We start from the raw sequence: 27,953 nt of genomic DNA on the forward strand, positions 1-27,953 counted from the left end.
GATTCCAGCATACCCTTCTCACTTCATATTTTGATCTGGAATTCTTAATTTGTAACTGTATACAATCCACCATTATTATGGCCATATGTATTAAAAATTAGGAAAGAAACTTAAATATCCAAAGGTAAAGAAATGCATAAGCACATGATGCTATATCTACTAGGTGAAATTTTAAAGAACCACTAAAGATGATGACTAGGAAGATCAGCCAGCAGCAAAACAAACAAACAAACAAAAAACATTATAATACGTATGATATTTAAGATACATACTATGCTCACAACTAAGTAAAAATGCAGAGAAAAAAGACTGAAAGGCAAAAAAAACTCTACTAAGATAGGCTACTGTTGTAGAGTTATGGACGAATAATTCACCTCCACTCTACATTTTAAGTCTGGCTCAGTTTTCTAAGGAAAACAAGCAAACGTTGTAGTAACCTTTTGGGGAGTAATCTGGCCAAGTGATTGAGTCATCGCTGAGTGACAACTGAAAATGAATCCACTCCATCCTTCACAGATGCTCACAGTTGATAAGGATAGGTCCAAGTAGAGACAGCCAAGGTACAAGTGAGATAAACACCCGCAGACCACCACATAGGAAGCTTTCAAGCACCAGATAAGAAGTCACTTAGTCTTGGAGGCCAACAGAGTGAGTACTGAGAGAGAAGAGCTGCCAGAAGACTAGCAATTCCTCTTGCTGGCCATCTTGACAAAGGCGGGCAGAGAGAGGGACTGACATTTGCAGATGTCTGAGTGGGGTGAGGACAAGTGCAAAACGTGGTAAATCTAGGAATCTCACACAGCTTGGAACTTCCAGACTGCAGGGGATGAGCGGGAAGAACACAGGACATTAGCTGGGAGGTAGATTAGGGCCGGGGGTGACTGAAACAAATCTAAGGGATAATTTCCCACAGAGGAAAGCCTTTCAAGGACTTGACCAACTTAGTATTTTAGAAAGGCCAATACTTTTTGAGCTAATACAACTTTTTACTTTTTAAAATAATTTTATTTTGTTCTTATTGAAGTATAGTTGATTTACAATGCTGTGTTAGTTTCAGGTGTACAGCACAGTGATTCAGTTATATATATAGTCTTTTTCAGATTCTTTTCCCTTATAGGTTATTACAAACTACTGAGTATATATAGTTCCCTGTGCCATACAGTAGGTCCTTGTGGGTTATCTATTTTATAATACAACTTTTTAAATCTGTATAGAAATACAAACAAATTTTTAGACCAATAAAGCTAGTTAAAAAAAAATCTGCCTACATTTTTTTCTAAGCCGAGGTTTTATAAATAGGGATCATGATTTTACTCATTTTCACCCCTTCTTCACCAAGATCTGCATGTTTACATAAAACAGTGGGGTAACACATTTAAATGCCCCTATGACTTTTAATGGAAACCTACAGGTTTTCCTATTGAGTTATGTTTAAGTGAAGAGAAAAAGAGTCCCATCAAGGGGATCTACAGATAAATTATTCTCACAAACATGGTAAAAGCTAACATTGAAGGGCCATGCACACAAAGCAGACCTCAATCTCTGAAAGACAGAGCTGGAGTGGTTGTGAGGGTCAGAGGGTTAACTCCTGGGTCTGGTCTTTGGGATTCGGTGCCCTATAACAAACACAAATACAACCACTGAACAAGCAAAAACCATGGCAAAGATAAAGAATATTCCATTTTTCCTTTCTTTGCTAGTTGCCTGGTTTCTCTTAGCATTGCTCTCAATACACAAATTGCGCTTGTTTTCATAAACGGATGTGGCTCAGTTTCCTACAAGAAGCATGTGACAAGATGCTACTTCTACCACTGATGCTCCTCTCCTTGTCTCCCCCATGAGTCTTTTGTGGGCTATCTCTGGATCTAACCATAAACTACTGATGAACCTATACCATCTTCCTACCTTCTAAATCTAGGAATATGGGCTCAATTACACCTGCAAAACAAACATAGTGACTTCAAGAACTTGTTGGTAATTCAAAAATCTCAGAAGCTACTGAAAAGTTATAAGCAACAAACGCCTCTGATTATTCCTAAATTCATGACAAAAGTCTGATTTATATGGAAACTTACAGGTGACAAAAATAAATAAATAAATAAATAATATAAAAATAACAGTTAACAGGGACAGAGTTTAAGGCATGCAGTAGAAAAGACACTTTAAAATCCAGGGCTGCCGTTGGGACTTCCCTGGTGGCGCGGTGGTTAAAGAATCCACCTGCCAATGCAGAGGAAATGGGTTCGAGCCCTGGTCTGGGAGGATCCCACGTGCCCTGGAGCAACTAAGCCCGCGAGCCATAACTGAGCCCGCAGGCCACAACTACTGAGGCCCTCGCACTTACAGCCCGTGCCCAACAACGGGAGAAGCCACCGTAATGAGAAGCCCGCACCCAGCAGCGAAGAGTATCCTCTGCTCGCAGCAACTAGAGAGAGCCTGCGTGCAGCAGGGAAGACCCAACGCAGCCAAAAATAAATAAATAAATTTATTTTAAAATCCAGGGCCGCCAATTCAAGGTGCTATAGGCTCTGCTAATTTGTGAATATCATTATTATTATTTTATAATGTGACTTCCATATATATTTGGGGCTCAACGTGTGCTGATGTATGTGCCAACGACAGGCAGCATGGCATGAAATCTTTACCAGAGGTACATATTATCATCCCCATTTTCCACAGGAAGAAACTGAGGCTCTGGAAAGATAAGTTGTGCAACTGAGGTCATACACCCAAGCAGAGTGAGGCTAATCAATGCTCTTTAAAATTATACCAAAGACTGTCAAAATTACCAATGTGCCGGGAAAGAGGTCAGGAGGTGGGGAGAGTCATTAAAATGGCAGAATGACCTAGTATAGAAAAGTTTACAAAGGCCTAACTCTCTGCATCCTGAGACAGCCCCCATGTACCACACCCCCCTGGGAATCCCTGTGTGCAGTGAGCCTTGTGAAGGGCATTTTGAACAGAGGTGTGCTGTGTGTGAATGATACAGTACGGGGTGGGGGGCAGCGAAGAGCAATAGAGAAACACAGCAGTAGATAGGCCTCTGTTTACCCCAGGGTAGGCTACTACTACTACTTACGAACATTTGGGGAGAAAGGGAACCCCATTCCAGGAATGACCCTCGAATATTTTCACTGCCTCTGTGGAACTGCTGAATAGAGCCATCAACTTGGAAAATCTATTGTCTTCGAGTCTCTGACTCCTTTAAACTTTCTTCCTGCTTGACCAAGTGTCATTTATCTCCCTTCACTATTGAGAAGTCAAAACCTATGTTCAACTTATCACACAAACACAATTATATTTTCACCACAATAATTAGGCTTCTTTCTCCGTTAGCACAAAATGCTGCATCCCTCTGAAAATCTTAAGAGTTCTAAAGATAAATCCTTATAAAAGAAGCTCTCAGGCAGCCTTTTATGGATTTCCATAGGTCTTAATCAGTTCCCTAAGCCCACTCACTGCTCCAGCTGAGAGCAGGAAACATCCAGGTCAGGTGGTAAGAAGACCCATCAGAGCACTGCCACCTTTGACAGTGTCACTCATAGGACGAACCTACAGTAATAAAAATAAGGTCCTTTCCCTGCTGCCTTGCCTTCAACAAAATCCTAAATTCAAATTTGGAGAGTATTCTATGTTCTTTTAAGTTTTAATGAGAAAGGGAAGATAGTAAAATGATCTCAAAATGCAGAATCTAAGTTCACCTCCCAAGAAAAAGGGAGAGCAATTTATCCCAGAAGAATATTTCCTCACTCATATTTTTATAATGCTGCTCCAAATTTAAACTTTGTCTTTTAATGCATAAAATTCTTGAAAGGTCAAATTCAAGTTGGGTACTCAAAGACAAAATGAAATAATTATCTCATTAATTCAATTAGCTATCCTACAAAATTAAGACTCCTATACATTTTCATGTAGTCTTTTCCTTAAGGTCATTCTCTGCATAACTTCTACAACTTTCCATCTCATTTTATGAAGTATGTTATTTTGAAAAGAACCTTATGGATATACTATCAAAGATTTTCCTTACACTGCTTTGGGGGAGAGGAGAACTTTTACCACTGCCTTTAAATTTTTCCAACTGTAAGGATTGTGCTTAAATAGCCTATTAAACTATTTATTATATGTGAGAAGGGCACTAGATGAATGATTGTTTCCACACTGCCACAAGTCAATCATAAATCTAAAAGGTTAACAAGAAAAACTAAATCAATTTTAAACAAGTGAATCATGTAAACAGTCAAAATGATGTTTCACTTGCTAGCTAAGGATGTGTTGCTCTAACCCTACACTTTTTAGAAAGAGTGAAGTCAATATTGTGAAACAATGATGAGGGCCCACTGATTTCATCGCTTATTAAAATTTTTAGTGTAAACCATAATTTTGGCTCCGAACTGAAATACAAAATTACTTCAACAGTTCATTTTCCTTCTTTCGTACAAATGGAAAAAAACTTAAATGCTTGGGCATAAAATCATTCTTCTTATTAAAAAAAGAAGAAGAAAAGAAAATGTAGTAAATGCCTTAAATTAAAAAGCTTACCAGGCAGTTGTAAGTCTTATTAACTGTTCCTTGGTATAATGATTATTTATGTAATATTCTTAATTGAAAGCCTAAATCCACCATTTCATTATTATTTGCTGCCAATACAGTGAACATCATAAATAAAATAAGAAATTCATTTCAGATTTATTACTGATGAGACACCAACGTTTATTAAGAACACTTGTGGCATCTCTACACTGTTTTATTTTATTTATTTATTTATTTATTTTTCTAGTGTTCTTTCTTTTTTTTTAAACATCTTTATTGGAGTATAATTGCTTTACAATGTTGCGATGGTTTCTTCTGTATAACAAAGTGAATCAGCTATATGCATCTGTATATCCCCATATCCCCTCCCCCTTGTGTCTCCCTCCCACCCTGCCTATCCCACCCCTCTAGGTGGTCACAAAGCACCGAGCTGATCTCCCTGTGCTAGGCAGCTGCTTCCCACTAGCTATCTGTTTTACATTTGGTAGTGTATATATGTCCATGCTACTCTCTCACTTCATCCCAGCTTACTCTTCCCCCTCTGCATGTCCTCAAGTCCATTCTCTATGTCTGTGTCTTTACTCCTGTCCTGCCCCTAGGATCATCAGAACCTTTTTATTTGCTTCAGATTCCATATACATGTGTTAATATACAGTATTTGTTTTTCTCTTTCTGACTTACTTCACTCTGTATGACAGACTCTAGGTCCATCCACCTCACTACAAATAACTCAATTTCGTTTCTTTTTATGGCTGAATAATATCCCACTGTATATATGTGCCACATCTTCTTTACCCATTCATCTGTTGATGGATACTTAGGTTGCTTCCATGTCCTGGCTATTCTAAATAGTGATGCAATGAACATTGTGGTACATGACTCTTTTTGGATTACGGTTTTCTCAGGGTATGTGCTCAGTAGTGGGACTGCTGTGTTGTATGGTAGTTCTATTTTTAGTTTTTTAAGGAACCTCCATACTGTTCTCCACAGTGGCTGTATCAATTTACATTCCCACCAACAGTACAAGAGGGTTCCCTTTTCTCCACACCCTCTCCAGCATTGTTTGTAGATTTTTTGATAATGGCCATTCTGACTAGTGTGAGGTGATAACTCATTGTAGTTTTGATTTGCATTTCTCTAATGACCTGTGCTGTTGAGCAGCTTTTCATGTGTTTGTTGGCAATCTGTATATCTTCTTTGGACAAGTGTCTATTTAGGTCGTCTGCCCATTTTTGGATGGGGTTGTTTTTTTGATGTTGAGCTGCTTGTATATTCTGGAGATTAATCCTTTGTCAGTTGCTTCATTTGCAAATATTTTCTCCCATTCTGAGGGTTGTTTTTTCATGTTGTTTATGGTTTCCTTTGCTATGCAAAAGCTTTTACGTTTCATTAGATCCCATTTGTTTATTTTTGTTTTTATTGCCATTTCTCTAGCAGGTGGGTCAAAAAGGATCTTGCTGTGATTTATATCAGAGAGTGTTCTGCCTATGTTTTCCTCTAAGAGTTTTATTGTGTCTGGCCTTACATTTAGGTCTTTAATCCATTTTGAGTTTACTTTTGTGTATGGTATTAGGAAGTGTTCTAATTTCACTCTTTTCCATGTAGCTGTCCAATTTCCCCAGCACCACTTATTGAAGAGGCGGTCTTTTCTCCATTGTATACTCTTGCCTCCTTTATCAAAGATAAGGTGACCATATGTGCATGGGTTTATCTCTGGGCTTTCTATCCTGTTCCATTGATCTATATTTCTGTTTTTGTGCTAGTACCATACTGTCTTGATTACTGTAGCTTTGTAGTATAGTCTGAAGTCCACGAGCCTGATTCCTCCAGCTCCATTTTTCTTTCTCAAGATTGCTTTGGCTATTCGGGGTCTTTTGTGTCTCCATACAAAGTGTATAATTTTTTGTTCTAGTTCTGTGAAAAATGCCTTGGTAGTTTGACAAGGATTGCACTGAATCTGTAGATTGCTTTGGGTAGTATAGTCATTTTCACAATGTTGATTCTTCCAATACAAGAACATGGTATATCTCTCCATCTGTTTGTATCATCTTTAATTCCTTTCATCAGTGTCTTATAGTTTTCTGCATACAGGTCTTTTCTCTCGCTATGTAGGTTTATTCCTAGGTATTTTATTCATTTTGTTGCAATGGTAAATAGGAGTGTTTCCTTAATTTCTCTTTCAGATTTTTCATCATTAGTGCATAGGAATGCAAGAGATTTCTGTGCTTTGATCTTGTATCCTGCTACTCTCCCACATTCATTGGTTAGCTCTCATAGTTTTCTGGTAGCATCTTTAGGATTCTCTATGTATAGCATCATGTCATCTACAAACAGTGACAGTTTTACTTCTTCTTTTCCCATTTGTATTCCTTTTATTTCTTCCTTCTTCTCTGATTGCAATGGCTAAAACTTCCAAAACTATGTTGAATAATACTGATGAGAGTGGGCAACCTTGTCTTGTTCCCAATCTTAGAGGAAATGCTTTCAGTTTTTCACCATTGAGAACAATGTTGGCTGTGTGTTTGTCATATATGGCCTTTATTATGTGGAGGTAGGGTCCCTCTATGCCTACCTTCTGGAAGGTTATCATAAATGGGTGTTAAATTTTGTCAAAAGCCTCTTCTGCATCTATTGAGATTATCATATGATTTTTATCATTCAATTTGTTAATATGGTGTATCACACTGACTGATTTGCAGATATTGAAGAATCCTTGCATCTCTGGGATAAACCCCACTTGATCATGGTATATGATCCTTTTAATGTGCTGCTGTATTCTGTTTGTTAGCATTTTATTGAGGATTTTTGCATCTATGTTCATCAGAGATATTGGCCTGTAGTTTTGTTTGTGACATCTTTGTCTTGTTTTGGTATCAGGGTGATGGTGGCCTCGTAGAATGAGTTTGGGAGTGTTCCTCCCTCTGCTATATTTTGGAAGAGTTTGAGAAAGATAGGTGTTAACTCTTCTCTAAATGTTTGGTAGAATTCACCTGTGAATCCATCTGGTCCTTGGCTTTTGTTTTTTGCAAGATTTTTAATCAGTCTCAACTTTTTTTTTTTTTTTTTTTTTTTTTTTGCTGTATGCAGGCCTCTCACTGTTGTGGCCTTTCCCGTTGCGGAGCACAGGCTCCGGATGCGCAGGTTCAGCGGCCATGGCTCACGGGCCCAACCGCTCCGCGGCATATGGGATCCTCCCGGACCGGGGCACGAACCAGTATCCCCTGCATCAGCAGGCGGACTCTCAACCACTGCGCCACCAGGGAGGCCCATTCAGTCTCAATTTTAATGTTTGTGATTGGTCTGTTTATATTTTCTATTTCTTCCTGGTTCAGTTTTGGAAGGTTGTGCTTTTCTACGAATTTGTCCATTTCTTCCAGGTTGTGCATTTTACTGGCCTATAGTTGCTTCTAGTAACCCCTCATGATCCTTTGTATTTCTGCAGTGTCAGCTGTTACTTCTTTTTCATTTCTAATTCTGCTGATTTGAGTCTTCTCCTTTTTTTATTCTTGATGAGTCAGGCTAATGGTTTATCAATTTTGTTTATCTTCTCAAAGAACCAGCTTTTAGTTTTATTGATCTTTGGTATTGTTTTCTACATTTCTTTTTCATTCATTTCTGATCTGATCTTTAGGATTTCCTTCCTTCTGCTAAATCTGTGTATTTTTTGTTCTTCTTTCTTTAATTGCTTTTGTGTCAGGTTAGTTTATTTGAGATTTTTTTTCTTTCCTGAAATAGGATTGTATTGCTATAAACTTCCCTCTTAGAACTGCTTTTGCTGCATCCCATAGGTTTTGGGTCATCGTGTTTTCATTGTCATTTGTTTCTAGGTATTTTTTGATTTCCTGTTTGATTTCTTCAGTGATCTCTTATTTAGTAGCATATTCTTTAGCCTCCATGTGTTCGTATTTTTTAGTTTTTTTCCTGTAATTGATATTCAGTCTCATAGTGTTGTGGTTGGAAAAGATACTTGATATGATTTCAATTTTCTTAAATTTCCCAAGGCTTGATTTGTGACCCAAGATATGGTCTATCCTGGAGAGTGTTCCATGAGCACTTGCGAAGAAAGTGTATTCTGTTGTTTTTGGATGGAATGTCCTATAAATATCAACTAAGTCCATCTTGTTTAATGTGTCATTTAAAGCTTGTGTTTCCTTATTTATTTTCATTTTGGATGATCTGTCCATTGGTGAAAGTGGGGTGTTAATGTTCTCTACTATGACTGTGTTACTGTCGATTTCCCCTTTTATGGCTGTTAGCATTTGTCTTATGTATTGAGGTGCTCCTATATTGGGTGCATAAATATTTATAATTGTTATATCTTCTTCTTGGATTGATCCCTTGATCATTATGTAGTGTCCTTCTTTGTCTATTTTAAAGTCTATTTTGTCTGATATGAGTATTGCTACTCCAGCTTTCTTTTGATTTCCATTTGCATGGAATATCTTTTTCCATCCCCTCACTTTCCGTCTGTATATGTCCCTAGGTCAGAAGTGCGTCTCTTGTAGACAGCATATATATGAATCTTGTTTTTGTATCCATTCAGCCAGTCTATGTCTTTTAGTTGGAGCATTTAATCCATTTACATTTAAGGTAATTATGGTATGTATGCTCCTATTACCATTTTCTTAATTGCTTTGGGTTTGTTATTGTAGGTCTTTTCCTTCTCTTGTATTTCCTGCCTAGAGAAGTTCCTTTAGCATTTGTTGTAAAGCTGGTTTGGTGGTGCTGAATTCTCTTAATTTTTGCTTGTTTGTAGAGGTTTTAATTTCTCCATCAAATCTGAATGAGATCCTTGCTGGGTAGAGTAATCTTGTTTGTAGGTTTTTCCCTTTTATCACTTTAAATAGGTCCTGCCACTCCCTTCTGGCTTGCAGAGTTTCTGCTGAAAGATCAGCTGTTAACCTTATGGGGATTCCCTTGTATGTTATTTGTTGCTTTTCCCTTGCTTCTTTTAATATTTTTTCTCTGTATTTAATTTTTGATAGTTTGATTAATATGTGTCTTGGCGTGCTTCTCTTTGGGTTTATCCTGTATGGTACTCTCTGTGCTTCCTGGACTTGATTGACTCTTTCCTTTCCCATGTTAGGGAAGTTTTCGACTATAACCTCTTCAAATATTTTCTCAGACCCTTTCTTTTTCTCTTCTTCTTCTGGGACCCCTATAATTTGAATGTTCATGTGTTTAATGTTGTCCCAGAGGTCTCTGAGATGACCCTCAATTATTTTCATTATTTTTTCTTTATTCTGCTCCCTGGCAGTTATTTCCACCATTTTATCTTACAGCTTATTTATCTGTTCTTCTGCCTCAGTTATTCTGCTATTGATTCCTTCTAGAGTATTTTTACTTTCAGTAATTGTGCTGTTCATAACTGTTTGTTTGCTCTTTAGGTCTTCTAGATCTTTGTTAAATGTGTTTTGTATTTCCTCCATTCTGTTTCCAAGATTTTGGATCATCTTTACTATCATTACTCTGAATTCTTTCTCAGGTAGGTTGCCTATTTCATCTTCATTTATTTGGTCTTGTAGGTTTTTACCTTGCGGCTTTGTCTGTAACATAATTTTTTGTTGTTTCTTTTTTTTTTTATGGATGGTACTGTATTCCTGTCTTACTGGTTGTTTGGACTGAGACATCCAGCAATGGAGTTTGCAGGCAGTTGGATAGAGCTGGGTTTTGGAGCTTAGATGAGGACCTCCAGGAGGCCTCACTGCAATTAATATTCCCTGGGGTCTGAGGTTCTCTTTTAGTCCAGAGGTTTGGACTCAGAGCTCCCTGCACAGGAGCTCGGGCCCAACCTCTGGTCTGGGAACCAAGATCCCGCAAGCTTCGTAGTGCAGTAAAAAAAAAAAAGAAAGAAAGAAAGAAAGAAAGAAAGAAAAGAGCAGTACAATATCAAAGAATAAAAACAAAATAAAATTAGAATGATAAAAATATATTAGGAAAAATAAAACTATAATTGGAACAACTGCAACAAAGTAAAATAAAACCACAGCAGAAAAAAGAAAAAGAAAAAAAAAGGGGGGGAGGGGAGAACAAGCCAAAAGGAGAGAACAATAACAAAGTATAAAGAATAAAATAAAATTAGAAAAATAAAAGAATTGGAAAGATAAAAATATAAAAGAATCAACCACAATGAATCAACAAGGTAAAACAATCCCAATCTAAAAGAGGAAAAAAGAAAAAAAAAAAAATAGCCTTAACTATGGGGGCAGAGTTTAGGCAGGGGTGGAACTTAGGCAGGGGTGGGGTTTAGGTTGGGGCAGGACCTAGGTGGGTGGGGGGGTTACGTTTGAGCATGGGGTGGGGCATTCAAGTGTGGGGCGGGGCCTCTGCTTAGGACCTGCGTGGAATAGGAGAGGCAGCACGTCAAAAGGAGGAACTCTGGAGTGTGGAGTTCCAGAGTTTGGAAGTAGCACCCTGAGTGAGGGTGTGTGGGTGGGCCTTGGGTTCTGCATGGCAGGAGCGAGGCTCCAAGGGCAGAGGATTAGGCCTGGCAGCCCAACAGGCTTCCCAGTGCCTAAGTGGACAGGGAAAGCACTGGCTGCATTCCTCCACGCACCCCCCATCTCCCCCAGGGTCTCCCCTGTCACCACTGCTGGACCAGTAACCGTGGGTCAGTCCCACTGGGTTTAGGCACTCCTACCCTCTTCCAGCCACCCGTCGGGGTGCTGGTCCTGGAGGTCCGGACTTAACTTTTGCTCCCCATTCCCTCCCTCCCACTCCCTCAGGACCTGCACGGCTGGAGGGGGCCTCGGTGGGCAGAGGATCAGGCCCGGGACCTCAGCAGGGTCCTGGGGGCCCAAGTGGTCAGGGGAAACCTGGCCATACTCCCTTTTGATCCTCTGCCCTCCCAATGGTTCCCCAATTTCCCCCTTCGGGTGTGGGATCCCTTCCCCTCAGCCAGCCACCCCTCGGGGCACCAGTCCCATCCCACCTCCACTTCTCCTCCCCCTTCCTTCCCTCCACTCCCCATGTCCTACTTGGTCGCTGGGGCCTCCTCCCATCCCCTTAGGTGTCCGTGGTTCCCCACTGGGGCCTGGTAGGTGCCCTAGTTGTGCCGAGACACGAATTCCACATCCTCCTAGTACACCATGTTGACTCCACCCTTCTACGCTGTTTTAAAATGCCAACTTAGAAATGGAGACAAACCAAGTGCATTCTCATCCTCAGTCTGAACTGTGCTGATTTTCCCCTTGTATGTTTTATTAAATAAAAAAGATAAACACAGGACTTTATAAGCCTCCAGGGATAGACACCACAATTTACAACAGCTACACAAAGGCATAAAGTGGGAAGGGCTGAGAAGCAGATGGAGAAAAATGAGACATGCTTAGGGTGATTTTTTTCAAGCAGTCAAGAAGATGAGGTTATCTAGGAAACGACTTTGGACTTACTTTTATGTGCTCTATTTAGTAAACTGGCCTGGGCATTAGTATACTTTTATGGCTTAGAAACTCATTAAAACAGTACTATAAAATGAATACACACACACATTCACGCATACATGAATGTCCACCTGTTACATGGAATATTTTGGTACATTGCCCCTTACCTGTCTACATTTCCAGAGAGTTCCTAAAGTAGAAGACCAGTATTATACCAGGGTGAAAACACTGAAACTAGGGGTTGGACCTCTTTCAATCTCCACCCTTGGAATACCACACTGAAGATTTAATTCCACAGAGATGCCACCATGCTGTGGTATCAGATATTTGGGGTTTAAGTCTCTACTCCAGGCATCCTTTCCTGATACTCTAATATATGGTGATAAATGTCTCCTTAATCTGTACAACAGTTTTCAATTATCCTCATAGGAGACCACCTTGAAGGAGCGAGAAAAAGGTTTAGTCATGGTTTCTATTTTTCTATTTGAATCAATACATTCTAGTTAAATGGACAATTAATAGGTCACTTCCAAAATAGTGTATCAGTCCTGGTTAATAAACAATCCCCACAGTGGATAATGGGCCCTATGTATTCAGCAAGTCCTGTATACACTCAGCTCATCCACTAAATCCTTTTTCAGGTGGACAGGGTTATATGGGAAGATGAGCTAGAATGAGTCTATAAAAGTCAGTTTCATTCACTGCTTTATTTTTCAGCCAAGTGCTTTAAATGGTGTCCAGAAATTCACTTGGAATGTGAGACAGGAGAAAAGACTGACACACAGAGCCTTGCTTTATGACCATACAAAAGGGCAACTGACCCTTGTCCGAGTCTTTTCCCTGTGAAATGGTTCCGAAAGTTCATCTGCACAGTGAAAAATCATGGTGAGGTCGCGTGTGGATGAGTCAAGTGAAAGTGACGATTGGTCACGGGTCTGTCACCCATTGTGGCCGGGTCCCGGCCATCTAAAGTGCTCTGTGGGAAAGTATCAGCCCCCTAAAGAGATGCTCAGAAGCTTGCAGCTAATTAAACGGCCAGCATTTGCTGCCTCACTTGTCAGGAATCATTCTGTTGAGCAACTGCTCTCCTGAAACATTCATAAAACACATGCAGAGAGGCAACAGGGAATCTGAATTCAACCGTGATACAGCTCTGGACTTCCACCTGACTCTACCCCTATTTCACTTTTCACCTGACAGAGCTGTTAACCTGAATCAATGTTTTCTCTTGGGCAGCTGAAATAAATGCACCCCTCCTCTGGACTTGTTTATCATAAACTCGAATCCTCTGTCTACAGATTCTTAGCTGACCTAGAAATCTCAAGATCAAGGTGAACTTTATTTCTTTTTATTTTCAGTTAGACATTTTTTTCTTTGTGTGTGTGAGCGTGTGTGTACTCAAGTTTTTGAAAGTTGTCATTCTCCCTCTACCCTGCACACTATTACAACTGTGTAATGTTTGAAAAGTTCTCTTGAAAATGTTTCCTACAACCCTGGTTGGTTTTCTTAAAGATCGTAAGAGAAGGTATTTATCTCCTTTTACAATCCTGACAATTTTTGATTATTTTCCATGGATACCTAGGGATTTTCTGTGTCACATTTTCAGTTGAATGGAAATTTTACACAATTCCTTAGCTTTCTTTCCTTCCTTTCTTCTTCTTTAAATGAGCATTGCTACACGTTTCAGAAAGAGCAAAATGGGTCCCTCTGAGATCTTTTACATCAAATGGAAAATAAGTTGCTTTCCTTGGTGTGTCAGCCCTGGGTTTCAATGCCATTAGAAGCCACTCACAATCGCTCAGTGTGCTGAGGTTTGATAAATCTCTGGAGACCTCCTGAATAGGATAGCTGTGATTTTTAGTGAGGAATTATCTCCTTGCCATTGCATTACCAATTAGTTTTCCAGAGCACATTAAATCCTGCTGCTTTGGTTTACAGAGTAACTGAGGCATTGCTGATGAAGTATAAAAACTTACTTGGAAAAGCAGTGGGGGAGGCAGGGCGCCGACAGGACCCACCGCAGCACGACGAGTAGAATGGCGGGGCGCTCAGAAAAAAAGGCTTGGAAGGCGCTGCAGAGAAAGCGTTGATCACACTGATTAGCCATATCTCTTAGACAGTATTCAAAATTCCAATTTCCCCGAAGTCATGGAGTAAAGCACTACATCTTCTGAGACTTTAGTTAAACTTTTACTGGAATTAAAGTCATTTTAAAGCAGGCTTTACCTGTCAAAGAGCTTGCTAAATAATTTCGTCAAGATTTGGAAGCTGTGGTGTAAACAATCAAATTATCAAAACCAAACTTAGTCATTCGTTTTCTGTGTGGTTGTAAGTAGTAAATATCAAATAGTCCTTTATCTAATATAACCTCGAGCAACACTGCCCAGGAGAACTCTCTGTGATGATGGACATGTCCTCTACTTGCACTGTCCAATATGTATCCACTTGTCACATATGCCACTAAGCACTTGAAATGTGGCTAGTATGTCTGTGTAACTGAATTCTCACTTTAAGTTCTTTTTAAATTTAACTAGACTCATGTGTCTAGAGGCTTTCATATTGAACAGCATGCCTCTGGATATAATACTTACCAAGAAACAATCTGGATGTTACACACTTCAGTTTACTCTTTTAAGAGATGGCATTACTCTACTGTTTATTTTCAGAAGGTTCTTTGAAATATATAGATAGCTAGATTCCAAAGTTGATAATAGTTAATTTACTGAGCAATTCCATAACAAAAAGTGGCCTTTCTGATCACTTTTACATGACTCAAAGTATTTGAGAATAGTAACAACATTTACTCTCAAGAGATATCTATTAACCTGAAAGCATTTGTGTTTATAGTATAGGGAGTTGTCATATAATTCTGCTCTTCTCATTTTCTTAAACTATTCTATTCAGAACATTTTCAATTCATATACACGGAATAGTTATCATTACTCTTACAAATAAAGAAATTTTATACTCTGTTCAGTAGATGAAAAATAGCTATAAAGGATGTCACAGAATATTAATGGCTCTTCTTTATTGAGCACTTACTATATGCCAGGCTTTGGTTTAGTACCTTAGATACAAGATGTCCTTTAGTACAGTGGGGTTTAATACAGTATAAATATGGGTGATACTTCTTTAGGTGGGCAACTTGCTTTTACCATCACATACCCAGCAGAGTGCACGGCACATTCTAAATAGTCAAAAAATGTTCAATAAATGAATGAATAATCTTAAAACTAAGAAATAGGAAATCAGGAATTAACCTCTTCCCTGCTCCCCTGACACACCCTGAAACATAGTATCTTCCATAACAGATGACCTTGAAATCTAGAACATGACTTGAAAATAAATATTTTTACTACTCTCCCTTCATTTTCAATGGAAACTTTTTTCTTTTCTTAATCATATACAGTGAATATTATTTTGCTACAAATACATGTCTTTTTCAAGAACACAATAATTTCAGACTCATATTTTAACCAACTGATAAGTATGTGTTTATTTTACCAGTATCTTTGAAGGATATATCAAAATAAGTATATAAGTATATATAAGAATTTTATGGTCTCATGGTCCTTAATGTCTTTGAATTGCAAATTAATCATAATGCAGGGTCTTTTCTATAATATGATGGAAAGTTGTCAATGTCAGTGTTTTTAGTTTTTAAACGTCTGGATTTTCAAATAATAAAATGTCTTAATGCTACCTTGGAAATATGGCAACTAAGCAAAGTATGAAAAGGAGACCCACTTTGGTGCTCAATAAGTTCTATGAAACTTTAAAAAATTTTTCAGTGTTATCATAAGTTGTTATAATACTGACTGAAAAACCATCATAGAAATGATAAATCACTTTATTTGAATTTGACATCTTAAATTATAAGAGTACAGAGTTATTTAGGCAGAGTTACACTTTCTAATGTTTCTGAGTATATGAAGCACTTTGAAATGTGGAAATACATTTCCCTGTATAAAAGTTATCTCATTATGTTTATTCTCAAGTATTTCTGTTAACTAACTTATTTCACCTCCAAACTAAACACTCCATAGATAATTAAGTTATGGCTATTGTGCTGTTTGGCATTTTTTAAATTGAGGTAAAAGAAAAATGCTGAGCCATGTTGCATTTACATACATGTGTGTAAGCATTTATCATGATAGTTGGAAATACACACACAAAAGAAATGCTTTTGCTCAATATCTAGTGTAGAAAATAAGCATATTAGTGATACTATTAAAATAACAATGCAGGACATGGACAAATTACAAATTATACTATTCTAGCCAAAATGTTTCTCAGTCTAACCCTATGGCCCTAAAATGAAAAAATAAAGAATTTTTAAAAAAATGGATGGTTCATTTGAGACAAGTGTTCAATTAAATTCATTTGTGATGATAAATGAGGTTCTGAGACATAGGATCTTAGTGTTAAATTTAACCAGAAAAAGTTTTAATCGAACAGTTTGTTATAGTGCTCTATATTATCCTATCTTAATATAGTAAAGCTGTAATCAAAATGACATTCTGTCTACAGTAGCAACTCTAGTGGCTAAAGAACTACATGTGACATGACCAGGCTTAAAGTTCCACCGTGTAGCATTTCTTCACCTTTTAAAATCACCTCATTGACACACATATATTTACAGATTAGTCAATTCCTAATTTCCATATATAATACACCTTGTTGAAGCTGGTTTATGTAGAAATCACTGTGAAATTCCAATTAAGTGCTCCATTTCTTTATGTGCTCCTACTTGGACATAAGTCAAATGCTAATCCAGCTGAGCATGTGACTGCAGGGATGTTGAATGGTGTGAGGAAATAGCCATTTAAAACAATGTAGTGCATTAAAAACATGTATAACACTTTTAAGTGTTTGTAAACCACGTGGTTTTTAAAGTGGTGAGCAAAAACAGATACTCAAGTGTGATAAAAACAAAGTGACGAGTTAACAGATGCATTCAAACTTTTGTAAACCATTTAAGAACTACTTTGAAGCAGCTCTGAAAAGGGCAGAAAACAAGGCAATTTCAAGCAGATGATATGCATTTCAAAGCCCATCAGTATAATCTAGATGCAGTCAGTTTATCATTTATCATGAGAGGAACAATTCATTTTAGGTGTACTGAACAATATTTATGATAATACTATTTAAGGAATACCTCCTATACACAGGCGCTGGACTGGCTATGCATTTAACACTTGCTATTTCATTCATTAATATTCAACCTCAAATGGGCAAGCATCTGGAACGTGATGATGACTGGTCTCAGCACATTTTTTAAAAGACCAGGGAAAGGGCTTCCCTGGTGGCGCAGTGGTTGAGAGTCCGCCTGCCGATGCAGGGGACACGGGTTCGTGCCCCAGTCCGGGAAGATCCCACATGCCGCGGAGCGGCTGGGCCCATGAGCCATGGCCGCTGAGCCTGCGTGTCCAGAGCCTGTGCTCCGCAACGGGAGAGGCCACAACAGTGAGAGGCCCGCGTACCGCAAAAAAAAAAAAAAAAAAAAAGACCAGGGAAACACAGATATTTTAGCACAGTATGTAGTTTCTCGCCACGAGGGATAAGGATGTCATGCACACAGACTGTCAGTTAGCCAGTAAGAGATGGAACCCAGAAAATGGACATCTCCACATCTCCCCAGCTTTCCATAAGAGAAAAACGAATGGCTTTCCCTGTGGCAAAAATGCACTGTCAGGTTCTATAGCGTGACGTTAGGTTCCCTCAGCACAACACTTCAGGATACTCCACATTTTGTATCCTGCCAACAAATCTGCCTTCTGGGTTCTGTGGGAATCTCTTACGAATTACAAACAAATGAGTTAAAATTTCCGGAACAAGACTCTGAATCCAAATGACTAAAATCACTTATTCACAGAAAACTTCATGAAATTTTCATTTCTTAATCAGATGTTCTGACTTATTTGAAGACACAGAATCGAACTATCTATTAATTATTTTGAATGTTTAATTAAGATGGGAACTTAGAGGCAACTTAATGGTGAAATGGCCTGGTTTTGTTTTTTTTTAACTTAACTACATGGTTCTGTGACAAAAGCATCTCACAGTCAAGGATGGTTACAAGCCTAGATACAGAAAAACTATTTTCAAAATTCTGTTGTCTAGAAAGCAAGCAAAATATTTTAAATTGTTTTTTATTATTTTCATTTTTCTTTACCAATGGAGAACAGAGAGAGTGTATCTACATGGGGTGAAACCACATTCTTTTTATTGTCATAGAAAACTGTGGTATTAACTGATTTGTGCTGACATTTCAAAGGACAGATCCTAAAGACCACTGTTAAAACCTTCAAATAAATTTCAGGAGCTACTGCGATGCTATGCCGACTGGGCAGCACATTTTAGAAGGACAAGGAGAAACGAGAAAAGGTTCCAAGGTGTCTTACAAAGGCAACCAAAAGGTCAAAAAATACCTCTGGGAAAGAATAAAAGGGAATTAAATAATTTCAAAAGGATGGTTTTAATGACCTCCTTCAAGTGCTGGGCACATGGCACCGGGAATAAAGAAATCTAAACCCTTGACCTTGAAATACTACATAATTGAACTGACTATAAGGAATAGAGTGGAACCCCCCCCCCACAAAAGACTCTAAAGAATGACAACCACCTGTCTTGAGTAGTAAGACCTAAGAAATAACACTTATGAATAAGGTGTGATTTATTTTATCACACAACCTGGATGGAATTCATTTATGTGATTCACGTGCAAACTTGCCTTCCATCACAAGGCTAAACAAGTTAAGTCATCCTTTACCTTTCTGCTCATCAGAAAACAAGAGAAGTCTGCATTTATTTTTGCCTTGAGTATTTCAGAGACAGCAAAACAAAGGTCTTAATGTTCTAGTACAGTTCATGAGAAGATAAACCAAATGCAGAGTCTACTTGTTTGATTCTGTCCTTTTAATTCCACGCAAATAATACTTATTGCACATCTATCAAGTGCCACATAATGCACCGTGTGCTGGGATGACACAGATTAAAAAAGGATAGCTTCCCTCCCTGGAAGAATTTCTACCTTTAAATGTTCCGTACCTTACAGGTCTGAATCTGCTGATCAAATAAATGAAATACAAATATCTTCATACTCCAAATTCAGTTTTTTGGTTTTTTTTTTTTTTTTTGGTACACGGGCCTCTCACTGCTTGGCCTCTCCCGTTGCGGAGCACAGGCTCCAGATGCGCAGGCTCAGCGGCCATGGCTCACGGGCCCAGCCGCTCCACGGCAGGTGGGATCTTCCTGGACCGGGGCACGAACCCGTGTCCCCTGCATCGGCAGGCAGACTCTCAACCACTGCGCCACCAGGGAAGCCCCAAATTCAGTTTTGTCCTATAAAATCTGAGGCATTTTCCAAGGCCATGAGATCTAAAATACATAGTACTGCGTGTTCCCCTAGCCAATGTTTCTCAACCCTGAATACACTTCAGAATTATCTGGAGTGCTTTTCAAAGATACAGATGCCCAGGCCCCACACCAATTGGGTTAACTCATGCTGGCGAGGAGTGGGCCCCCTAGTATACCATTTTTTTTCAAAAGCTGCACTCGTGATTACAATGTATAATCAGGATGAGGCCACTGAAAAGAACACAAAAAAATGCCTGACATGCAGCAGGCACTCAATAAATGTTAGCCTTTATTCCTACCACTATTATATAATTTGGGATCGATTCTAAGACAGCATATAAAAAGGAGCAGCATGGTCCAGATTTCCACTAAAATATACTATCAAGAACAAAGAAAAGAGTATTATTGTTAGGAAGCCTTTGTCAAAGAAGGCTTTAAGCAGGAAAAGCATCTTGATCTGGAAACTTGATTTGGAAAGTATTTGAATGGCAAAAGAAGAGAAAGGCATTCCAGGAAGGAAAGGTGGCATGAACAAAAGGAAAGAAGGCAAGGATGATGGCGACACCCAGGGCAGGTTAAGGAGACCAGCCTGACTGCTGGCCCAAGGCCAAAGATGTGAACATTAAGAATGTAGTTGGACACCCCAATGTTCACAGCAGCACTATTTACAATAGCCAAGACACAGAAGCAACGTAAATGTCCATCGACAGAAGAATGGATAAAGAAGATGTGGTGTATACGTATATGTGTGTGTGTGTGTGTATACACACACACACACATACACAATGGAATATTACTCAGCCAAGAATGAAATAATGCCATCTGCAGCAACATGGCTGAACCTAGAGATTATCATACTAAGTGAAATAAGCCAGACAGAGAAAGACAAGTATCATATGATACCACTTACATGTTTCCACATGTAAAATCTAAAAAGAAAAATCTAAAAAAATCTAAAAAAAATAAGATACAAACAAACTTACTTACAAAACAGAAACAGACTCACAGACACAGAAAACAAACTTACGGTTACCAAAGGGGATAGCGGTGGGGAAGGATAAATTAGAAGACTAGGATTAACAGATACACACTACTATATATAAAATAGATAACCAACAAAGACCTACTGTATAGCACAGGGAACTATACTCAGTATTTTGCAATAACCTATAAGGGAAAAGAATCTGAAAAAGAATATATATACATGTATAACTGAGAAAAAAAAAGAATGTGGCTGGAGGAGCTAAATGCAATTGATGGAATGAAGGTCTTGAAGGACAAACTGAACATTTTTATTTGATCCGATAGTCAAATGGGGATAATTAAGGTTTTCCTAAATAGCTTGATGATATGATGAAAGCTATATTTTAAAAAAATCACCTGGCAGTAGTGGATGGGCTGTAGTGGAATATACAGGGGCTAAATGGAAGGATTCTACTGTGGTCATATGCTGCGTGGCAAGAGGTAACGACCAGTTGTTTGGACACTCCCATTAGCATTTTCTCTTCCGTCCTCACAACACCAACAAGGGGGTGGAGTCTGGCTTTTCCTCCAGCTGTGGGGTTCTAGTTCATTGCAATTATCAAAGGTAGTCCCTTTCCCTTCAAGGAGTCTTCATTAGACAGCTGCCTCTCCCTTCAAGGAATCTTCATTAGACAGCTTCCAAAAAATGAGTTGCTTGACCAAGGGATATGGAAGAAGTGACATTCTGGAACTTCCAAGGCTAGGTTGTAAGAAGACTTACAGCTATTGCCTGGGTTTCTGGGAATGTTGCTCTTAGAACTCTGCCTTTCAGAACCCAGGTGCCATGGTATAAGAAGCTCCAGGCCCTTGGAAAATCCAAGTGTAAATGCTGGAACAGCTTTAGTTGAGCACCCCATCAGCAGCCAGCATCCCTGTCAGCCAAGCGAGTCAATGGACATCCATCTTGGACATCCAGCCCAGCTGAGCCCTCAGATGATGGCAGCCCCAGCTGACCTCTAATTGCAATGAGATTCCAAGGGAGAACCACCCAGCTGTGCCCCGTCAGTCCACAGAACCGTGAGAGAAAATAATAAATTGCTCCTTTAAGCCTCTAAGTTGTGAGATGGTTTCTTCACAGCAATACCCCTTTTCCAGTATGTATTTTACTTATGGCGGAAGGGTGGAAAGCTGTCTTTCACATCTTTCCCTGTATGTTGTCAATGGACTCTTGAGGTATGTGGCTGAAAGTCAAATGGTGAGCCTAACATCTGTGCTCATTTTGAAATGAGGCTCAATGCAGTTACATGAATTGCTTAGGATTATATAATCAGTAATTTAAAGACCTTAGATTTGAATCTAGACTTTAAAATTAAAGAAATACTGCTAAAACCAGCTCAGAAAACTACACATTCTTTTAAAATTGACTCAATTTGCCATTTATGCTTTGGAAAAGGTTTTGGCAAACTTTTATTATAAAGGGCCAGATAGTAAATACATTAGGCTTTGCAGGCCATGTGGTCTCTGTTGCAGCTGTTCAATGTGTAGTGCGAAAGCACCTATAGAAAATACATAGACAAACAGAAATGACTCTGTTCCTGCTTTGAAGAATCTGACTGTCTTTTGGTTTCAGACCCAATCTAACTCTAGGGTAGGTTCAACACACCTAAACTCAATCCAGTCCTTGGTTAGTCTATTAAAAAAATTCACCAGCAGTCATGGTTTTTATTCTCTTTTTTAAAAAAATTTTTATATATATATATATTTATTTATTTATGGCTGTGTTGGGTCTTCGTGTCTGTGCGAGGGCTTTCTCTAGTTGCGGCAAGCAGGGGCCACCCTTCATCACGGTGCGTGGGCCTCTCACTATCGTGGCCTCTCTTGTTGCGGAGCACAGGCTCCAGACGCGCAGGCTCAGTAGTTGTGGCTCACGGGCCTAGTTGCTCTGTGGCATGTGGGATCTTCCCAGACCAGGGCTTGAACCCGTGTCCCCTGCACTGGCAGGCAGATTCTCAACCACTGAGCCACCAGGGAAGCCCTTTATTCTCTTTTAATGTACATAAATCTTCTCAAAGAATAATTCCTCCACATATTTTAATTTTGAAAGTATTAGGGATTTAAATTTTTAAGGAACAAGGAATTTTGAGACCTCTCAAGAGGACTGGTATAAATGTATACATTGTATATTCTATTTCTGATGGCCACTTAGAACTAATGAAATCAAGGCTGTTATGGCATGCATGGTGCCTGAACATGTGAAAGAAAAGGGAAAAACCTAGTTCATCTTTGGAATATCTATAAACAAGAAGGCAATTAAATATTCAGCAATTCAGAAAAAGACCTGATGTTTTTTTTCTTTCCTTTTCCCCATGCTTTGTTTGATTCTGAAACAAAAGTCTAAAAACCTATAGAGGCTTTCTGATCTTTGACTTCAGAGAATTTTAGTGCCTTAAGTTTACTGTTCATATAACTTACAAAAAGAGTGTGCCCCTGAAATACTCCCAACTAAGAGCTGGCTGACAAAATAATAACGTTATTAAAGATAAAATCAGTTATGGTAACTTTATATAAAGTGATGAATCACTCAGCATTGCCAAATCAAGTATTGACTGGAGGCTAAAAATAATGAAAGGGACAGATTCCATTCAAAGTGGAAACATTACTGAAAGTAAAATAAAATATTTTTGGAATAAAATATACAAGGGTCTGGTAAGCATATTATACGTTAAGGCAAAAATCCAATTTCTTACTAAGAAAGTTTAAAATGGAAGCATGATCTAATGAAGTCTTTAAAGAAGGATTCTAACAAGCATTCCTAGATAAAAATCATATTGTTTCTTTCTACAGTTTGCCTTTTTATTCCTGACAGATTCCAGGTGCATTTGAATGAAAACAAAGTGATTAAAAATTGTTTTTAATTTTAATTTAAAATTTTTTAATTTTTAAAAATTGTTTAAAATTTTTAATTTGACATAAAAATTGTGTACCTTCACTGTGGAAAGAAAAATGACAGTAATTAAGGTAAAAAAACTTTATTTAGGGGCTCTGTTAACCCAAGATTAAGTGGACAAACACTGTTTTAAGAGCTACAAATCAAGCCTCCCCAAAAGATATAAAATGGATTCTAAAATTATGGGAGATATCAACAAGAGAAATAGTGTGGTGGAAAGTAGGTTGAGGAGAAAATAAGGTATTTACCCCCAAACTCTAACATAAAAACACATTTCTTATGCAAAATATTTGATAATCCTATTGATTAATGACTTATAAGACTTTAGAAAAACCTTATAAAGCAAGGTTACATAGAAATATGAAATAAATGGTAACTTATCAGTGACTTTTTTTATGAATCCAACAAAAACCTTACATTATGACTTCAAATTATAGAAGTTAAAAACTAAATCGAAATAAGCAGGATACCAAACAAATAAAATCTGCCTCAGGAATTCAGACACATTATAAACCAGTCTCACAACATGATCCAATGGCTGATTTGTTAACTCTTAGAGTTTGAGAATAAAGAAATTTATGACTCCAAAAAAAAAAACAAAACACACATTTGTTTAAATATTTGAAAGACTATAACATTTTTGCTTCTGTAAAAACTTTCATAGCAATGAAGCTAAAAGTATTTTATGAACACAGCTATTACCTATGTTGCTTCCCTTACTTTCAACTTGATACCATGTCTATCATTGTTCAGCAGCAAAACTAACCGTAAGATGTCTTCTTACAGCAAAAAGAGACTTCTGGTGGGCACAAGAACAGGATGGAGGCGGCACACTCCAAAAGGAATACAACGGAGTCTAATGCACAGCATTGGGTCCCACATCTGAGGCACACTGATGGCAAACAAAAGTAGCTAAAAATCACTGTTGCCAATTCTTTTAAGTTGCCCACAATATATGACATCCTTTGGCTTCCTGACACGACCCTGAACCCTCTGGAGCCTACATTTACTTCTGCATAAATCCGTACACAATTTTCTGGGCATTCAAACCACTGTGCCTCTTAAAATAATCCTCAAATCCCTAAAGTGAGTAAGAATTAAGGGAGAAATTCTAAGATGTTTCTACTTGCCTACTGTATTTACTCCTATTTGATTATTAAACCTCAGTAATAAAGCTTCAATACATGTTAACAGATTGAAATTTCTTGCTGTTAAAGCAAAGTAGAGAAGCATATTTTAGGGACTGGGAGAGGGATAGGCGCTAAAGTGAGAGGCAAATAAAATGCACATAAATTGCTACCCTTTTGTAATTCCAACTCAGACATTATTTTGGAGGGAGTGTGGTTTTCTCAATCTGAACCAGAAGTAAAAGGACTGTGTCTTAATCCTACTGGTTCTCGTCACTGCAAGAACTTCCTGAACCTGAAGTTGATAAACTTGGGGACCAGATAACAATTTGTTCAGAGCTGATTCCTCATGAACTATGTAAAAGTTATTAATATGTTCATATAAGTCCAAAGATATGTTGAGCAGATTATTTTTAAAAGTACAGGTGTAGTAAGAATATTGTTTGGTATTATCTACAAATTCCACCAAAGGATGTTTGGGGTGATACCCTGAGCAAGGAACTACCAGCATGGGTCCCAACATTATCCTTTTCTGGATCCCCCATTCTCTTTGTCCTGGTTCTGGGTCAGTATCATCAATAGTCAAGATCCTGTGACTTTAATTTGCCAAAACAAACCTAGAGCATAGCGTCAGCAAAAATAAATGACAAACTCCAGCTTCATAAATCAAATCGCAGTCTTCAGCTGGACTGGAATCCCCACCTGGAGCACAGATTCATCTTCTTCTCCCTCTCTTCTCTTAGATGTAAGAGAAGCTATTTTATGTCACACTTTCAGGGTATCTCAGTGAAAGCAGATAAAACTACCAGTTGGAAAAAAAAAGACATAAGTGCAAGTAGTTTAAGACAGAGTCAAGGATTAATAGGTCAAGAGTAACTGGTGGACAAGAAACTCAGAGTGCACGTGACGCATTAATTAACAGCCCTACAGGGGTACCAGAAAAAATACTATGGATCTGGTTCCATTTCTGTACTACATGGTACAACCTACTTGACAAAATTACTTAAAAAAAAAGAACAGTTCAATTCAACTATTCAGAATAAACATTTGCTTTCTAATCCTTTTATATGCAGCCCTAGGAGTAGATTTAATAATCACTAAATTATATGCAGGAAATTATCTTCATTTCAAACACTTTCTAAAATGTTTAACATAACAAATGTTACTGAAAAGCAAGGCTATTTGTTCCACTTACTTTGAAGAAAATTGGTGGCATAACTAAGAGAAATTTTAAATTTTCAGCTTTTTACATTTCAGGACCCTCTTTAATATACAAAAACATGGGTATTTAAATCTAGCACAATAGCCACCAAATAATGACATTAATGAATTTCTGGGGGAGGATCTCTGATGATTAGGATTTACTTGAAAAACCTGGTTTCATTAAGAAACTAATATCCAAAATTCTTTTTTTCACATACAACTCCTGGAGGTGAATCTACTCAACTACCTGTTATTACACTAAACATGCTCCTTTCAAACTTTGAAGAATGCCCTCTGATTTTTTAAGTTTTAAACTACTCTATGTACACAACTTGACAACATACAGCTATGGAATGTTCCTTTGCTTGCTCTAAATACTTAAAGGATTGCCCGTTTTCAGGGATGAAGTACTGACAGCTAAACTTTCATCCATAATCTGTAAACCTGTGTTACTAACTGTCACCACCTTTCAGACACGTAACAAGATGAAGGGGAAGGCCAATTTCTTTCCTTATGGGCTCAGATATAACATCCCAGTCTGATTTATTATTGTGATCCATGCAATTGGTTATCCCATAAGCCCTCATTAGTTTTCTCACATTCAATGAAAGACTAATCCAAGGAATATGGAGATTTGGGGCAATTTTCTTCTCTTTCACAAGACCACAGATGTTTAAACTGATACTTCAGACAAAAACAAAATTAGGAAGTGGAATAATCTTTGTAGGAAAAAATTGGCCTATTATGAGAATTAAAGCAGCTAACAATTATGAAAATGCTTGGTAAACCATAAAGTAGGACAGAACATGGACTCTAAGCTTCACAGGGGCAGAGACAGTCATCTGTTTTGTTCACTGATTATCCCAATGGCCTGGAACAGTCTGAACACATGGGAGACAGTCAGTAAGCATTTGCTGAATGAATGAACTATATGGTATAATTAATAGTGGGTAACAAAAATAATGAAGCCGAAATGCATGCAGTGGCATAAATCCCCTAGTTAAATGGTGCTGTCTTTCACCAATGCCCTTAAAAAGAACTCCGGGGTTTTCTTATTCAACATCTAGACTGGTGCACTCAACAAATTAAGTTGAGAAAAAAATGAGTAGTCAAATACACCGAAATCATTAAAAATCACATTTTGTGATCCACTCCTAAGTTAGTGTCTAAAGGATTAGAGCTGGTTGTTCACTGATGTTTCAGAAAGAAGTATTTTATCATTCTGAAAACAGTAGCTTTTCTAAATCTCCTTTCTACTCTTTACAGAACGTCAATCACTAGTTCACCCTCATCTAATTTTCAGGTGATAGCTAAAATTGTCAGCACTCATTATAACTTCATAATTCTACACGGTACAAAAGAATTTCCACATTTGGTAGGGCAAGAATCTGTCATTTAAATAAAACTGGAGCACGGTTCAGAAAGCTATATTCTCTGTCAAAAAATTTTTTTAAATGTTTTTAAGCAGCATATTTGTGGGCACAAATGTATGGGGTTCTAATCTTAAGATATTTTTTGAGTTTCAAAAATTAAATGCACTCTTCACAAGAATGATTTTTTTGAAATAAAGTTATTTGTTCAAATAAAAATTAACCTAGGAAAACATCAAATCTTCAATAAGGACTGAAAAAAAATTAGGAAAAATATAGGCTTAAGCTATATGAAAATACTTCAAAGTGAAATTTAAGTTCTTATACTCTCAATTATTCCAAAAAGCATTTTTGCATTTTGATACTTTAATAAGTGTACAAGAATGAGTATGTTCTTGAAAATAAAAATAATGTAGTTAGGAAACCCTTTACCCAATAATCGTAACATTTTGAATGAAAATGAATAGGTATACAAAATTATTTTTCAGTTATTGAAATGTCTGCATTTGATTCGCATTTGGTTTACTTAAATTTAACCTGTAAAATCTACAAAGGTTACAATTAACATTTTTGAGGAGCCAGTCATGATCAAGAGCAACTTAAGAATTCTTGAAAAACAGTTTCTATGAACACAATGCCAAACCACCAAAAATTATACAAATCACCAAATTTTCTTGAAAATGTTATTTTTATGGTCGTTATTTACCAGCTCTTGTCTACACGAACCTGCTTTACACGTTTCTAATTTTCCTAATACTTCAAAAAGAACAGAGTGGCCCAGATTTCCAAGGCACATCAACTTTGTCTTAACTGTACTTGTTCCTCTCCCAGGGTGCAAAAAGGCTGCCTAGAATTTAGGTTTTACACTATGTGAATGAGACCGGTGCTAATATAATTATATTTGTTCCATTCTGTTAGTAACCATTTCAAACTGAAAGACCAGGACAGGTTCTAAACATGTTCAATTCTATAAAGCCATTAGCAATAAATTTGATTCGGCAGTTTGGTGGGACAATGAAATCTGCTGAAAAAGCGTCTATTAGTCATTCTGGACAAACCCACCGGGATTTAA

The 27,953-nt window shown here is 37.9% G+C and overlaps 1 protein-coding gene across 1 annotated transcript in view; it reads right to left on the minus strand.

The window, feature by feature from the left end:
- Window positions 1–27,953, minus strand: part of DBX2 (developing brain homeobox 2) — a gene marked incomplete at both ends in the record, with an annotated part of 47,067 nt that overhangs the window by 17,792 nt on the left and 1,322 nt on the right. The window contains one exon of the mRNA XM_079714347.1: window positions 13,889–13,984. Within this exon, the coding sequence (XP_079570473.1) occupies window positions 13,889–13,984 (96 nt within the window). The remainder of the gene's footprint in view (window positions 1–13,888; window positions 13,985–27,953) is intronic.

This window comes from Hyperoodon ampullatus (assembly GCF_949752795.1).
Source record: "Hyperoodon ampullatus genome assembly, chromosome: 11".
Lineage (NCBI taxonomy): Eukaryota > Metazoa > Chordata > Mammalia > Artiodactyla > Ziphiidae > Hyperoodon > Hyperoodon ampullatus.